The sequence below is a fragment of the Notechis scutatus genome, chromosome 2, assembly GCF_049901735.1.
Source record: "Notechis scutatus isolate UNSWTSFEM ecotype Mainland chromosome 2, rNotScu1.2, whole genome shotgun sequence".
NCBI classification, from domain to species: domain Eukaryota; kingdom Metazoa; phylum Chordata; class Lepidosauria; order Squamata; family Elapidae; genus Notechis; species Notechis scutatus.
This window is the reverse complement of record NC_142010.1, coordinates 147,015,039-147,029,907: the sequence shown is the minus strand read 5'-3', so window position 1 is coordinate 147,029,907 and position 14,869 is coordinate 147,015,039. Positions and strand designations below refer to the sequence as shown.

The following is a 14,869-nucleotide window of genomic DNA, read 5'->3' as shown; positions in this document are numbered from 1 at the left end:
TCAAATGTTCTCATTGTAACAACTACACTCACCATAATTGCTTAGGATTACCCAAGCAAATGGCTCTATTCCGAAAAACATCCGCCAATGCTTTTCCATATTTCTGTCCGCCATGCAGACCCAAACTACATTAAATACATTACCCTGTTTGAAAGAGTTGATACCATTGAAACATACATGTTTGACATCCCTTGACACCAACATCCCTTGACACCATTGTAGCATCCCTGGACACTATACAAACTAGATTGGCAAACCTTGAAAAAAAAGAGACAGTACTAAAAAACAAACATCAAACATCTACAAACCATATCTCTACTCAACAACTGCAACCAAAACCCAATCCACAAAAAACAACAAATCCTACAAATATTGATATCCCCATCCTCATCAAAGAAGCTGTTGAGCATGAACGGAAGCGACCAAATGCCATCTTATTTGGTCTAGAGGTCAATGACAATGATGACATTTCTAATGTTCGAAACATCATCAGAGAAAATCAAGCATCTCCCCTGAAGAAATACTTGATATTTCCCGTGTTGGTCCTGAGCTTAAAAACGAAGATGGCTTGATGATCCCACGCCTCTGCAGGGTTGTTTGCAAAAATGAAACAAGCAAACGCAAATTCATTTTCTCAATAAATTCACTTGCAAAGAGCAACAACCATAAGAACTTTCGTTCTCACCCTGATCTAACCTTACAGAAACATGTACGATCCTGGGAGCTACATTCTGAGCTCAAAAGATTACATGAATTAGGTAATACAAATCTATATATTGATTACCGTGCTGACTGTACCAAAACCAAGAGCCTCAACCTACGTCACAATATCCATCACCCAAACATCCAACGTTAGGGATGCACGCCCCTTACTTCCTCCAGACCCACTACTTCATATCTTAAATGCAAACTATTTAATGCAAGAAGCCTCACAAATAAAATGCATGAATTCCTCATCCTTGTAAGCTCAGCTACATTTGACATTATATTTGTCTGTGAGACGTGGTTAAATGCATCTTTCCCAGACTCCATTACCACTAGAAGAGAATATCAAGTTTTTTGGTCAGATCGCGAAATCCGTAGAGGTGGTAGAGTTGCTATATTCTATAAAAAGTCTCTAAATCTAAAAAAGATCCAAATTATACAAGAGCTTGCTCTTCCCGAGATCATCATCTGTGAACTGTCCTTAAACATCTCAATCCGCTTCTTACTTTGCTATTGTGCCCCTGACTATAATATAATTCATGCAAACAAGTTAACTTCACTACTGACATGGGCTGCCTCCTGCCCACACCCTCTCATTTTTCATGGTGACCTCAACTTATCTCTTATAAATTGGAAACTAAATGAATGTACATTTGAACCCATTCACACAATCCTGTACAATGCCGTTACCACACTAGGACTGGAACAACTAGCAACCAACAATACTAGACTTAACAACTGCCTCGATCTCATCTTCTGCAACAGTTTGAATTCAATTTACGGAATACAAATTAATGAACCCTTTTCCAACAGTGACCACAGCATGATTGACTTTTGTCTCAACATATGTCCTCACAAAAATCACCATAACGACAGGATCCCCAATTATAACTTCAAAAAAGGCAACATCTTATAGACAATGATCTCTCATCTCTTGATTGGCAAATTCTATTCACTGGATGCAATACTGTTGAAGACCATTACAACATATTTTTACTTGAAGTCAAAAGAGTCATCAAACTATATGTACCATTAACAACTCCCAAAACCAGAAAAAACAAATTACCCAAAACAATAAGGGAGCTCCAATGCAAAAAGAAATCCCTTTGGCAGAAAAACAAATCTGGTCACGTTGCCAACTTTAAAAGCCAATACAAAAATTTATGCCACCAGATAAAGACTGAATGTACCAATTATCACACTAAACAAGAGGAAATCAGCGCAAAGCAATTGATGCAATTTACATAGACTTCTGTAAAGCCTTTGATTCAGTGGTACATGACAAACTACTCCTTAAAACTAAGGTCTTATGGTATCTCTTGATATCTGCATAACTGGATAGAAGCATTCCTGTCAAACAGACAACAAATGGTCAAAATTGGGAGCATCCTATCAAATCCTGTACCTGTCAACAGTGGTGTCCCCCAAAGCAGTGTTCTAGGACCAACTCTCTTCATACTCTACATAAATGACCTCTGTGATCATATTAAGAGCAACTGCGTTCTTTTCGCTGATGATGTAAAGCTGTTCAACACCACTGACAATGCTGCTACCCTTCAAAAAGACCTCAACTATGCGTCAGAATGGTCAAACAAATGGCAACTTCAAATCTCAACAAATAAATGCTCTATCTTACATATTGGCAAAAAATAAATAATCAAAAAATGAAATACAAGCTGAATAGTCAAGATCTTGTTGATGACACAAACTCTGTCAAGGACCTTGGAGTACTCATCTCAAATGATCTAAGTGCTAGAGCCCACTGTAACTACATAGCCAAAAAAGGCATTAAGAGTTGTGAACCTAATCCTGCGTAGCTTTTTCTTCGGTAATATCACTCTACTAACTAGAGCATATAAAACATTTGCTAGACCAATACTTGAATACAGCTCATCAGTCTGGAACCCACATTACATATCTGATATTAATACAATTGAGAAAGTCCAGAAATATTTTACGAAAAGAGTCCTCCATTCCTCTAGTCGTAGCAGAATATCCTATGCCACCAGACTTGAAATTTTAGACCTAGACAACCTAGAACTATGCCGCCTTTGGTTCGATCTAAGTATAGTACATAAAATTATATATTGCAATGTCCTACCTATCAATGAATACTTCAGCTTCAACCCAAAACAATACAAGAGCACAAAATAGATACAAACTAAAGATAAACCGCACCAAACTTGATTGCAGGAAATACGACTTCAGCAACAGAGTAAGTCAATGTCTGGAATACTCTACCTGACTCTGTGGTTTCTTCCCTAAACCCCAAATCTTCAACACTAGACTGTCTACTATTGACCTCAACCCTTTCCTAAGAGGTCTGTAGGGGGCATGCATAAGTGCACCAAAACGTGCCTACCATCCCTGTCCTATTGTTTCTTTTTTTCTTATATGTATCCATTTCATGTATTTATAACCATGTTTATACTTATACCTGTTATCTAATAATTGTTTGACAAAATAAATAAATAAAATAAAATGTAATTTAGTTACCTATAGCTGCCTATGTAGATTGATTTAATGCATAATGACAATTTCAGTTCTAATGGAGTGATATAATTTTGCAAAATGTGGTAAGTAGGTAAGGATCAAAACAGCCAGGCCCACAGTATATATCCAAGAGTATATTTTAAAAATCCATTTGACATAATCCAAGAAAAATTAATTTTTACAAATCTTTATTTGAAAGAGCAAATGATGAATAGGGCTGTGCACTGGCCACAACTGATTACACACATATCCTGCACTATGCATGGAGAAATGTAAAAGGCCATACACATTGTACAGAAAAGACATACCTTTGATCCCGGTTTCCCTGTAGGTCCTGGCAAACCACGTTCACCAGGAATACCCTAAAATGGGAAAGGAGATTAGTTTCAGATTGGTGTTTATAAACTGAAGTCTGGAGCTGAACTAGGCTTCCTAGATCCCAGAACAGAAATGGATTAGCATTAGGATAGGGGTAACTGTATGCCGGCGTATAAGACGACCCGGCGTATAAGACGACCCCCAACATTTCCACTCAAAATATAGTTTGTTATATACTTGCCCCCTCTTCCGCACGCCTTCCACTTTTGCACTTTTTTTTTTTTGAGGCACTTTTGTGCACCGTGGAAACGAGTCCCGTGAAGCGAAAGGAGCAGCCAGCCTTCTCCCAGCTCCCAAGGAAACGCTCGCACCGCCCGGGCTCCGCTGAGGTATCCGGCTGGGGCTGTCAGGAGTTGTTACCACTGGCGCAGCTCCGCGCGGCTCCAGTCCCACGTTGCCTCGGGAAGGGAAAGGCAAAAAGGAAGAGCCGCGGCGGCGCTTTGCAATGGCAGCAGCGGCTCCTGGTTTTGACTTTCCCTTCCCGAGGCAACGCGGGACTGGAGCCGCGCGAGCCGCGCCAGCGGTAACAACTCCTGACAGCCCCAGCCGGATACCTCAGCGGAGCTCGGGCGGTGCGAGCCTCGTTCCTTGGGAGCTGGGAGAAGGCTGGCTGCTCCTTTCGGCTTCACGGGATTCGCTTCCACGGTGCGCAAAAGTGCCTCAGCCGCGGGCAGCCGCAGTGCTTCCCAATTACTATTTGCCGGCGTATAAGACGACCCGGCATATAAAACGACCCCCAATTGGAGGCATGTTTTTCAGGGCAAAAAAGTCGTCTTATACGCCGGCAAATACGGTAATTTATTAAGCAGCAAAGCCCTGAGTGCTTCCCAGAATTCAGCATCCCTCACTCTTATTTCAACAATTGTGTACCAAGTAGAAGTAGAGTAGAGGGACATAACACTATAAGTAACATCTCTGTTTTATGCAATGATTCAGCCTCATGCACATGTCATCTACCTATAGATTGAACCAATAAGGAAAAAGAAGCAAATTCAAGGCAGGAGAAATTATCTATGGACCAAAGACAAATGACCCAGATTAAAGGCAAAATTTCACTTTTTCACAACTACCATCTGGTTCATTTCATTCCAGTGAAACATGCAATGCAAAAAGGAGTAAAATTAAGAGTTTTAATCCCAAATTTAATCGGGGGAGGGATGCGTGTGATATTTCAATGACTTTTATATCTATGAAGTTTTCTTTTGCTGCTTTCTGGCTTGAGCCACCCATTGGAATAGTCCATTTAATCTTAATACATTCCTGTGCTTTCTCCCCTCTCCCTGATTTTTCCATCTATAGAAATATTAATAATATAATTAGAACCCTGAGTGAGGGCATACAAATCAGAATATACATTCAAATCTTTGCAAGCAAATTCAAATTTGGAAGATCTGAATTAAGTTTTCTTTGAATTAATTTGAGTTTTATAATGGATATGCCCCAAATGGCTACTACATTTATTGGCATATTATGGGAGAAAGGGAAGAGATAAGAAATATTAATGAAAATTCAGCTTAATCATGTTTTTGCAAAGGGCAGGGGAATTGCAACAAAAAGCACTCTCCAAATATGTGAAATTCAAAGAGATACTTCTCCTATCCTTCAGACACATAAATATGGGCAATTCAACAACTATGATATTTAATTGTGTCAGTCCCATATTACTTTACAAAATTAAGGTGATGCCCCTTCTCCTTGTCCATTCTTAAGCCATCAGTATCTTGCTACTATCAGACGTCATTTTTAAAATAACCAAATTCACAGGGAGCAGTGTCCTTAGAATGGGTTTCCAGAAAATATAAGACCTCTTTTACTCTATTCAGAGCGAAGAACAACATTACAAATACTTGTTATGACCTGTGAAAGACAGAAAAGATGCTGCAGTTCCCCAGGGCTACTCACTACATCATATAAGGAATATGATGGGCTTAGAGTGCTGCACTTTCATTATATCCCTTTTTCACTGTCTCAATATTCTCATCAGGATGTTTGCATCCTTGTAATTTGTTCTTCAGTTATGGGAAGTGGAGAGAGATAATGTGAAATGTTAACACAGGGCCACTTCTCGCCAGCATACATCTTGGTTGATAAGTATTAAATAAAGTCTCTTTGGAGAAACTTTGGTACTTTATAAGCATCTATTCTATGAAAGCTCACCGGAGGCCCACGCTGTCCAGTCTGCCCTGCCTGACCAGCTTTTCCCTTGAAAAGAAGGAAAACAGAAAAGGAGGGTAAGATGGAGTTCAGTGAGTCCACACACAGAGAGTTACCAGGCTTAAATGGGACATTACAGAGAGATGTTCAGATGTCCCCTTATCTCACATTACCTCTAGTTTGGACTTTAATGACCACCATTGTCCATTAACAGAAGAACCAAAATGTATATCTAAAGTTAAAATGTACAATAAAATGCTAAGCACTGTTATAAACGTATCTGCCAAATACTAAACATTTGGACACTTAAACTATAAAGTTCAATTAAATTTGTCTAAAATTAATGCAAGTGTCTATTTTATATCCCTTGGTTATGGTTGCTAACATTTTTCCTAACAAGTGAGATTTTTAAAAAAAAACCATACAAAACTGGATTATTCTTTTAAATCTAAAGTAGAAAGTCACGTTCGACAGGAATATTTGAAAGCAGACAACCATTTCTCTCTCAGATTCATTTCAGTGAAAACAGCTGGTAATTGGGTAATCCTGCTTCTCAGACTGTGCTTCCTTGCTGAGATCCATGCTGAAGTGCGAGCATTAGCAAATAAAAGCACTGCTGTAGCAAATGAAATGAATCAATAAAATGTGTCAAGGGATAGAGGACAAACAGTCCTCCAAATCCTGATGCAGTTACATTTTGTAAGTGGAAACAAGATCCAGGCTGCAATGCAGTCCCATTTGTTGCTTTCTGGACAAGGAGAGAACCCAAGTTTGCCCACAAGTGCTCCTGACAATTGCTCCTCCAGAAGAGACTGCAAAATCATTTCTGAGAGATGAGGGAATAATCATTTTGCTTACACTGCAGTTGGCACCTTCAAAAAAAAGGTTTGCATACTTCCTTTTCCACTGCAGTCCCTTTCGTTGAATTTTCTCTCTTCCCATATCCTCTCCCATCTTTGTAACCTGCAAGAAACCTCTCATGGTTTCTTTCAAAGGATATTTCCTGTTTCTCTCCCAGTTTCACTCACTCGTTTGCCTTTTTCTCCAATGAGGCCTAGGGCCCCTGGGAATCCAGTCGAACCCTGTGGAAAAATAATCCGATCTGAGGACAGGGCAGGATAGGTTGGAACAAGGTTTCTTCCTTTCCTCCAGCTCTTCCCAACTGCTTACCTTGGGTCCTTGGCGGCCAGGATAACCTGGCAACCCTGGCACACCCAATTTGCCCTGCAGAAAAAAAAGGAGATGATGAGAACCTACATGTGCCCAGGGATGAAATGAAACAATCCCTGGTGAGTAGAGAAAGAATTAAACAAATTCCTGCCGCAATTAATCTGTGGGACTGCAACGTAGTAATACAGCAAAGGCCCTAAAGTATCCCAAGTTTGATTTATTTCTTCTTTTATGATCATAATGAGGATGGTCATAATGAGGAAGACTTCCGCCTGATACCTGGAGAGCTATTGAATGCCAGGGTGATCAATATGGGAACAGACAAATAGCTTCCTATGTTCCAAAGCTCACCTTCTCACCAGCTAGGCCAGAAGGACCTGCTTCCCCAGTAGGTCCCACCTGTCCTTTCAGCCCCTCGGGGCCATCTTCACCCCGTATGCCCAGTGGGCCAGCATCACCCTGTTGAAAGAATTAAAAGAATTGTGCTAATCACAGCTATAAAATTCTCAGTACTTCAGACTGCTGTCATTTCTGAGAATGTTACAATGGAGTGTATACACCAGCTATTGACACTAAAATAAACTATACTCACCATAAATCATAATTTCATTCATCATTTCAGATGGGGGATAGAGGGAAATGAATCCTAGGCAGTCTGGAATTTTACTGTGTGTGTGTGTGCGTGCGTGCAGTGCAGTGCAGTGTAGCTTAATGTACAGGGGTCTCAGAGAAAAAAAGAGGAAAGTAAGGAAAGTTCTGCCAATTCATGGGAATGAACATGAAAAGACTATATAGAAAGAATTCAGTCACACAAGGCCATTTGCAAGGAATCATCAATTAATGGGAATATTGTAGGATGACCTTTCACCCACCCATCATTTTTTCTTTCTTTGTTATGCAGCAATTTTATTAAGAATTACAATTATAAAGAATAAAGCTAATACAGATTAAGAAAACTAAAAGGACAAAATGGAAAGAAAAAAATAGGAAAGTAAGCAGAAATAGAATATAATAAAGACAAAGACAAATATATAAACAACTGCCACATTCAACCCAACGAGTATGAACAATTTTAGTAACTTAACGCTGTCTCTGTAAATACAAAGAAAGATCTCTTTTTCCCATATCTCACCTCATTTATAATAACATATCCTTAAAGTCTCATTGTTCAATTCTGATTAGCAAAGGTCCATTCAGGGTTACAGAGACAATGTTAAAGCAAGAAAAAGAACAAGAAAAAGTGACTCTGCAGATGATTATGCAAGGAATTCAAAATATTCAAGCAAGATCAGGGAATATTGAAAAGAGAATAGAGAACACTGAACAAAGAACAGAGAACAGAGAACATTGAACAAAGAACAGAGAACATTGAAAAAAGAACAGGGAAAACTGATGAAAAAGTGGAGAACATCCAACAAATGATGTTGAAGTATGATTAGAGATTCCAAAAAATTGAAGAAGAAGATAAAGAGACGAGAAGATTGGAGATATTGATAATAGATTAATGGTGGTTGAACAAGATAAAAGTGGTATGTTGAGATGGGAGATGGATAGATCAGAATTCTATCTTAGATTCCAAAACGTAGAGGAAGAAAAAGGACAAAACTCAGCTGAGTAATGATAGAAATACTGGCTGAAGCTTTGGAAATAACTCAAGAGAAGATGATGGATGGAATAGATGAGGTTTATCAAGTTTTCACAAGATATGCGATGAGAAATAGCTTACCAAGAGAAGTTCACATTAGGTTTACAAAGAAAGCCATTAAAACGCAAATATTGAAAGCGGCAAAAGAGAACACATTGAAATATAAAGACAAGGAGATTGTGGTCTTGAAACAAATACCCAGAAGTGTGAGAGAGATGAGAAGAGAATACCGATTCCTGACTAAAATGCTACTTAAAAAAGAGGTGAATTATAGATGGCTGATTCCAGAAGGTTTAAAGTTCACATGGCAAGAACAGAGACATAGAATTGACTCAATTGAGAAAGCGGAATTATTTTATACAGAATTTTTTGGAGGGAAAGAGGAAGAGGCAGAAAAAGAAATCTCACTAACTGAATTCCAAGAGGACTGCCAAATGGCGATTGAAAAAGAAGGTGCAGTAGGTGGAAAGGTGGAAGCCAAAGAACATGAACCAAGATCTATGAGAGCTGCTAAACCTAACTACAAAATATAACCATGGAAGAGAAAAAACTGATTACAATTAATATAAATGGACTTAACTCAGCTGTTAAAAGAAGGAAAACCTTTCACAAATTAGAGAAATTAAAATTTGATATAATTTGTCTACAAAAAGTACATATTAAAAAACAATATGAACAATTGTTGATACAGCCAAAACTAGGGAAAATATTTACTTCCTTGACACAATGTAAGAAAAGAGGAGTGGTTTTATATATTAAAGAGACGATCCCAGCAAAATTGATTTATACCAATGATGATGGAAGAATACTAATGGTGGAAATAATGGACAATAATACGAAAAAACTCCTGATTGCAATCTATGCCCTGAGTGACAAACAAGAAGAATTCTACAAAAAATTACATATGAAAATAATTGAACTGGACTATGCTAATATAGTTATGATGGGAGATTTTAATGGAATTGTAGACAATAAATTGGACTATACAGCACAGAAAACAATAAAGCAAAACAGAAAGACTCTCCCTAAATCTTTTTTTAAAATGGTAGATGAAATAAACTTAAAAGATACATGGAGAGAAAGAAATACTAAAACTAAACAATACACCTTCTATTCAAATAGACACTCATCATGGTCCAGAATAGATATGATATGGATGTCAACAGAATTAATAACTAATATTCAAGAAATAAATATTGAAACAAGTACTTGGGCAGATCACAATCCAATGACAATTAAATGGAAAGGACAAAAAAGAAGATCTAGATGGACGTTGAATAATACTATTTTAAAGGAAAAAAGACTTCACAGTGGATGGAGAAAGAATTGGCTTTTTTCTTTAGAGAAAACAAAAAAGAAGATACATCAATTCAGAGTGTATGGGATACAATGAAGGCATATGTTAGAGGCTTGATAATAGACTATACAAGGAAAAGAAATACTATGAAAAGATTAGCCTCTAAGACCCTAGAGGATGAGTATAAAAGACTTGAAAAAGAGCTACAGAAAATGCCACAGAAAAAGGACATCAAGCTAAAAATGGATATAGTTAAACATAAAATGGGTCAAATAGAAAAAGAAGAATTAGCACAGAAAATTAGAGGTGCTAAACAGAACTACTTTGAAGACGCAAACAAACCAGGTAGATGGTTAGCATACAAATTGAGAAAGGAGAAAGAATCAAGCAAAATATTGCAATTAACAGATGACCAAGGCCAAGTTTGCTATGATAGTAAAGAGAAGAAGGAAATCATTCGAGACTTCTACGGGAAACTATATATGCAAGAGAATATTGATGAGGAAAGAGTTAAACACTACTTACAGAATGCTAATTTACCTCAGATACCTAAAGAGATTGAAACAATGTTAGAAAGCAATATAACGATGATGGAGTTAACTGAAGCACTCAAGAAGCAAAATAATGGAAAGGCACCAGGCCCAGGTGGACTTCCGGCAGAATTTTACAAAACATTACAAGAATCGTTGAATCTTCCATTGCTAGAAGTTATGAATGAAGTTATGTTAAAGAAGAAGATACCTAAATCATGGTCAGAAGCCTATATTACACTTATTCCAAAAGAGGAGGCCGATCCATTACAAATTAAGAACTATAGACCTATTTCTCTACTAAATGCAGATTATAAAATCTTTGCTTCGATATTGGCAGAAAGACTTAAAAAATATCTAAATAATTTTATTCATCCTGATCAAAATGGATTTCTGCCAAAGAGACAAATTAAAGATAATATGAGAGTAATCTTGGACACTTTGGAATACTACGAGGCACATCCTGAAAAACAAATGGCTCTGATATTTCTAGATGCACAGAAGGCATTTGATAATGTGAATTGGCGATTCATGTTATTACTGCTGGAACAGATGGGCTTTGCTAGAAAATTTATTCAAGCAATAGAAGCTATATACTATAAGCAAACAGCAAATGTAATGATAGAGGGAGAACTGACAGACTCTATCAATATAAGAAAAGGAACAAGACAAGGGTGCCCACTATCACCTTTGTTGTTTGTGTTAACTTTGGAAGTGCTAAACAGAAATATTAGAGATGAAAAGAATATAAAAGGAATGAAAACCAAAAAGGAAGAATTTAAGCTGCAAGCATTTGCAGATGATCTGGTTTTCATCTTAGAAGACCCTCTAGAAACAGCACCAAAATTGATAGAAAAGATAGAGACATATGGAAAGGTGGCTGGTTTGAAAATAAATAAAGATAAGACAAAGATCTTGACAAAGAATATGCTGTTAAGACAAAAGGAAGAACTGGCAGACCTATTGAAAATTTCGGTCACGAATAAGATCAAATACTTGGGGATATATTTGACAGCAAGATGTAGTACACTAAAAGAGAATAATTATATCAAACTTAAACAGCAGATAGCCCTAGATCTGGCGAAATGGGAAAATTTACAACTGTCACTAATAGGTAGAATTTCAACAATCAAGATGAATATATTACCCAGAATTTTATATTTGTTTCAAACAATTCCAATTAGGCTTGGAAAAGATTACTTTGAAGATTTAAATAAAATTGTGTTGAAATATATATGGCAAGGTAAGAAAGCGAGAATAAAGTTAAAACTTTTGCAAAATGCTAGAATTAGAGGAGGATTTGGTTTGCCTAATTGGGAGTTGTATTATCAAGCTACAAATCTGATGTGGGTTAAGGAATGGATAACACTAAGAAATACTAGATTGTTGACATTAGAAGGACATGATTTGTTGTTGGGGTGGCATGCTTTTTTATGATATAAAGGAACTAAAACACAGGGGTATTTTAGAAGACATTATATACGGGAGTCTCTGTGGTTAAACTGGGAGAAGATTAAAAGACAATGTTATTTGAAAATTCCAGTCTGGCTATCGACTATTGAAGCATTTTCTTATCCTATAATATACAAAAAGGAACAAACAGTTAGATATGGTGAAATATTGAATGAAAAGGGTGAACTCAAATCTATACAAAAACTAGAGGAACAAGTTATAAAGATGAATTGGTTTTCATATGCGCAAATACATTCAAGGTATGATAAAGATTCTAAAATGGAAGGTTTCTATGATAAATTGACTGATTTAGATAAGATTTTGACAGGTACTGATGAAAAGGTGATTTAAAAATTGTATGGATATTTATTAGAAATTAAATTAGAAGAACAAGTTAAAGAAACTATGATTGCTTGGGGGAAGAATTTTGGATATGGGATTGATTTAGAGAAATGGCAAAAATTGTGGTCTCAAAATTATAAAATGACAATGTCAACAGCATATAAAGAAAATTTGTATAAGATGTTTTACAGGTGGCATTTTCCCCCGACAAGAATAGCAAGAATGTTCAAGAACAAATCTGAAAAATGTTGGAAATGTCATCAGACACCTGGCTCATATAACCATATGTGGTGGACTTGTGCGGATGCTAAAAAATACTGGACTAAAATCCACATGTGGTTGGAAAAAATGACAAAAAAACATATAGACTTGAAACCAGAGTTTATTGGGAATTTTACCTGAAATATATAGTAAAGAGATGAAATATCTGATTGTAAATATATTAACAGTGGCTAGGATTGTATTTGCCAAAAACTGGAAAAATGAGAAAACACCATCACAGGAGGAAATCATTAAGAAAATATTGGAATGTGCTGAAATGAGTAGATTGGCATTTGAAATTAGAGAACAAGAGGATAAACAATTTTATAAAATTTGGGATCTATTTTTTCAATGGTTAGACAATAAAATACAGTAATGAAATATGTAGACTTTTAGAAAATAATAAATATATAAAGACGTACTTCTTTCTTATTATATTTACAAAATGATTTTAGGATAGATTTGGGATGATAATATGAACTGTTATAAAACAAACTAAGTAAATTATGATTATCTTGTAAAACATGAATGAATAAAAGTATAGTCAAATGATTGATTAATAATGATACTAAGATTTAATTTTTGATTGAAAATATGAGATTATATGCAATGGAATTGTAATTGAAGACTACGAAATGGAAGCACAAAACAATTTGTAAACCAACCGGCACACTGTATGTATACATACGGAAGATGGCTTGATGTTTTTATGTTTTGTTTGTTTATGTTTGTTTTTAAAAACCAATAAAAACTTAAATAAAAAAAAGACAAAGACAAATATATAAACAACTGCCACCTTCATCCCAACGAGTATGAACAATTTTAGTAACTTAACGCTGTCTCTGTAAATACAAAGAAAGATCTCTTTTTCCCATATCTCATCTCATTTATAATAATATATCCTTAAAGCCTCATTGTTCAGTTCTGATTAGCAAAGGTCCATTCAGGGTTACAGAGATAATGGCATATCGATTTTGATCAAAGAAATCGTTGATATTCCTGCCTTTTACTTTTAACAATCTTAATATTTAATCACTTAATAATATCCTCAAGGTTTGGTTTCTTGTCACTTTTTTCTTTGTCTCTTCACACAAAATTTTTCAAAACTTTAACAAACCTCCTTTGTGAATTCAATATGGGAAAGTTATGCAAGCCATTCTTTTGGTTTGTTCTTTATATATGCCTCTTAATTATTAAGACATCAACCAATTGCATTTGTATGTCCTATGCAGCATCTTTTTCCATATCATTCTTGTAGCCTGTCATTTTAAATCCAGCTTCAGTTCAGTCTTGATCTTGTCTGGTTAAATAAGTTCATCTTCCACATAATCTTTTAAACACAAACTAACTATTTATAATTGGCAGAGCCTCTTAAAATTATATTTTTGGTCCATTGTTCACAGATATCCTCTAATATTAAAGTATTGCTCTATGCTGCATTAGTAAGTCAAATTTAAATGTTTTTCTGCTTTAATTGTACTATAATCTTCAGTTCCCTTTGGCTCCCTTTAGTGTCTAACCTTCAAAGTCCCATCCTATGATATTTTAAAAGAATTCAAAACAAAAGCAGTTTCCCATGGGAAGAATTTTTATAATTAATTCCAAAATTTTATTTCAGATCCACCTGGATCCCAATCCATTTCTAACTTTACAGAATCAAAGTTCTAAGCACTATTTTGCTTTTTATTTCAAAAGAAAAAAACTTTAAGATCCTTAAACTTGTATTTAAAGTGAGTGAGGAGTACCATAATGGACAGAGCAACAAGTCTGTGTTGAAGCTAATAAAAATGTATCAGACTTGACATCCTATGAGGCAACATCCCAATGTATCCCAGGCAAAACATTTTAAATATAATCTAGATACACACCATGGATAACCCCTCTCCTAAGAGATCTGTAGGGGGCGTGCATAAGCCGTCCCTGTCCTATTGTTTCTTTTATTTTTCTCATATGTACCCATTTCATGTATTCATAACTATGTATAGTATATACTTATACCTATTATCTTGTAAGCGACAAATCAAAATAAAAAAATAAAAAAATAAAAAATGGCACCCACAGAGATCATAGTATCTAACTCAGAGATGGAGAATCCCTGTCCTGATTTACAAAAACTTTCCCCAAAGAAAAATCCTTTCTGGATTTCTAAAATTTGAATGAAAGATTCTTCTCTAAATCTTAACCTCCTCACCCCAAAGCCACCTATGGCAAGTCTTCTGTGCACTGAAAAAACATGACATGAAGTGGCCTAATCCCTTTGTGCCTCTCAGTACTTGGAAAGTTGACAGTGGGATTTGTTATTTCATCATTTTATCACATAACATTTATTTTATCACATGACATAATTTGTTATGTTATCACATGATCTCAGAAAGGCAATCCTCCTACTATTTGAATATAGAAACCCTGTCCTTATTCTAAAAATGGCATGGACAACTTTTT

At 36.0% G+C, this 14,869-nt stretch overlaps 1 protein-coding gene across 6 annotated transcripts in view; it reads right to left on the bottom strand.

The window, feature by feature from the left end:
- COL5A3 (collagen type V alpha 3 chain) overlaps window positions 1–14,869 on the bottom strand; it is a 137,438-nt gene that overhangs the window by 38,467 nt on the left and 84,102 nt on the right. For all 6 annotated transcript variants that reach the window (XM_087956548.1, XM_087956550.1, XM_087956553.1 and 3 more), the window contains 5 exons: window positions 7,252–7,359; window positions 6,901–6,954; window positions 6,759–6,812; window positions 5,734–5,778; window positions 3,507–3,560 (listed from right to left, as the gene is read on the bottom strand). In XM_087956548.1, the coding sequence (XP_087812674.1) occupies window positions 3,507–3,560; window positions 5,734–5,778; window positions 6,759–6,812; window positions 6,901–6,954; window positions 7,252–7,359 (315 nt within the window). The remainder of the gene's footprint in view (window positions 1–3,506; window positions 3,561–5,733; window positions 5,779–6,758; window positions 6,813–6,900; window positions 6,955–7,251; window positions 7,360–14,869) is intronic.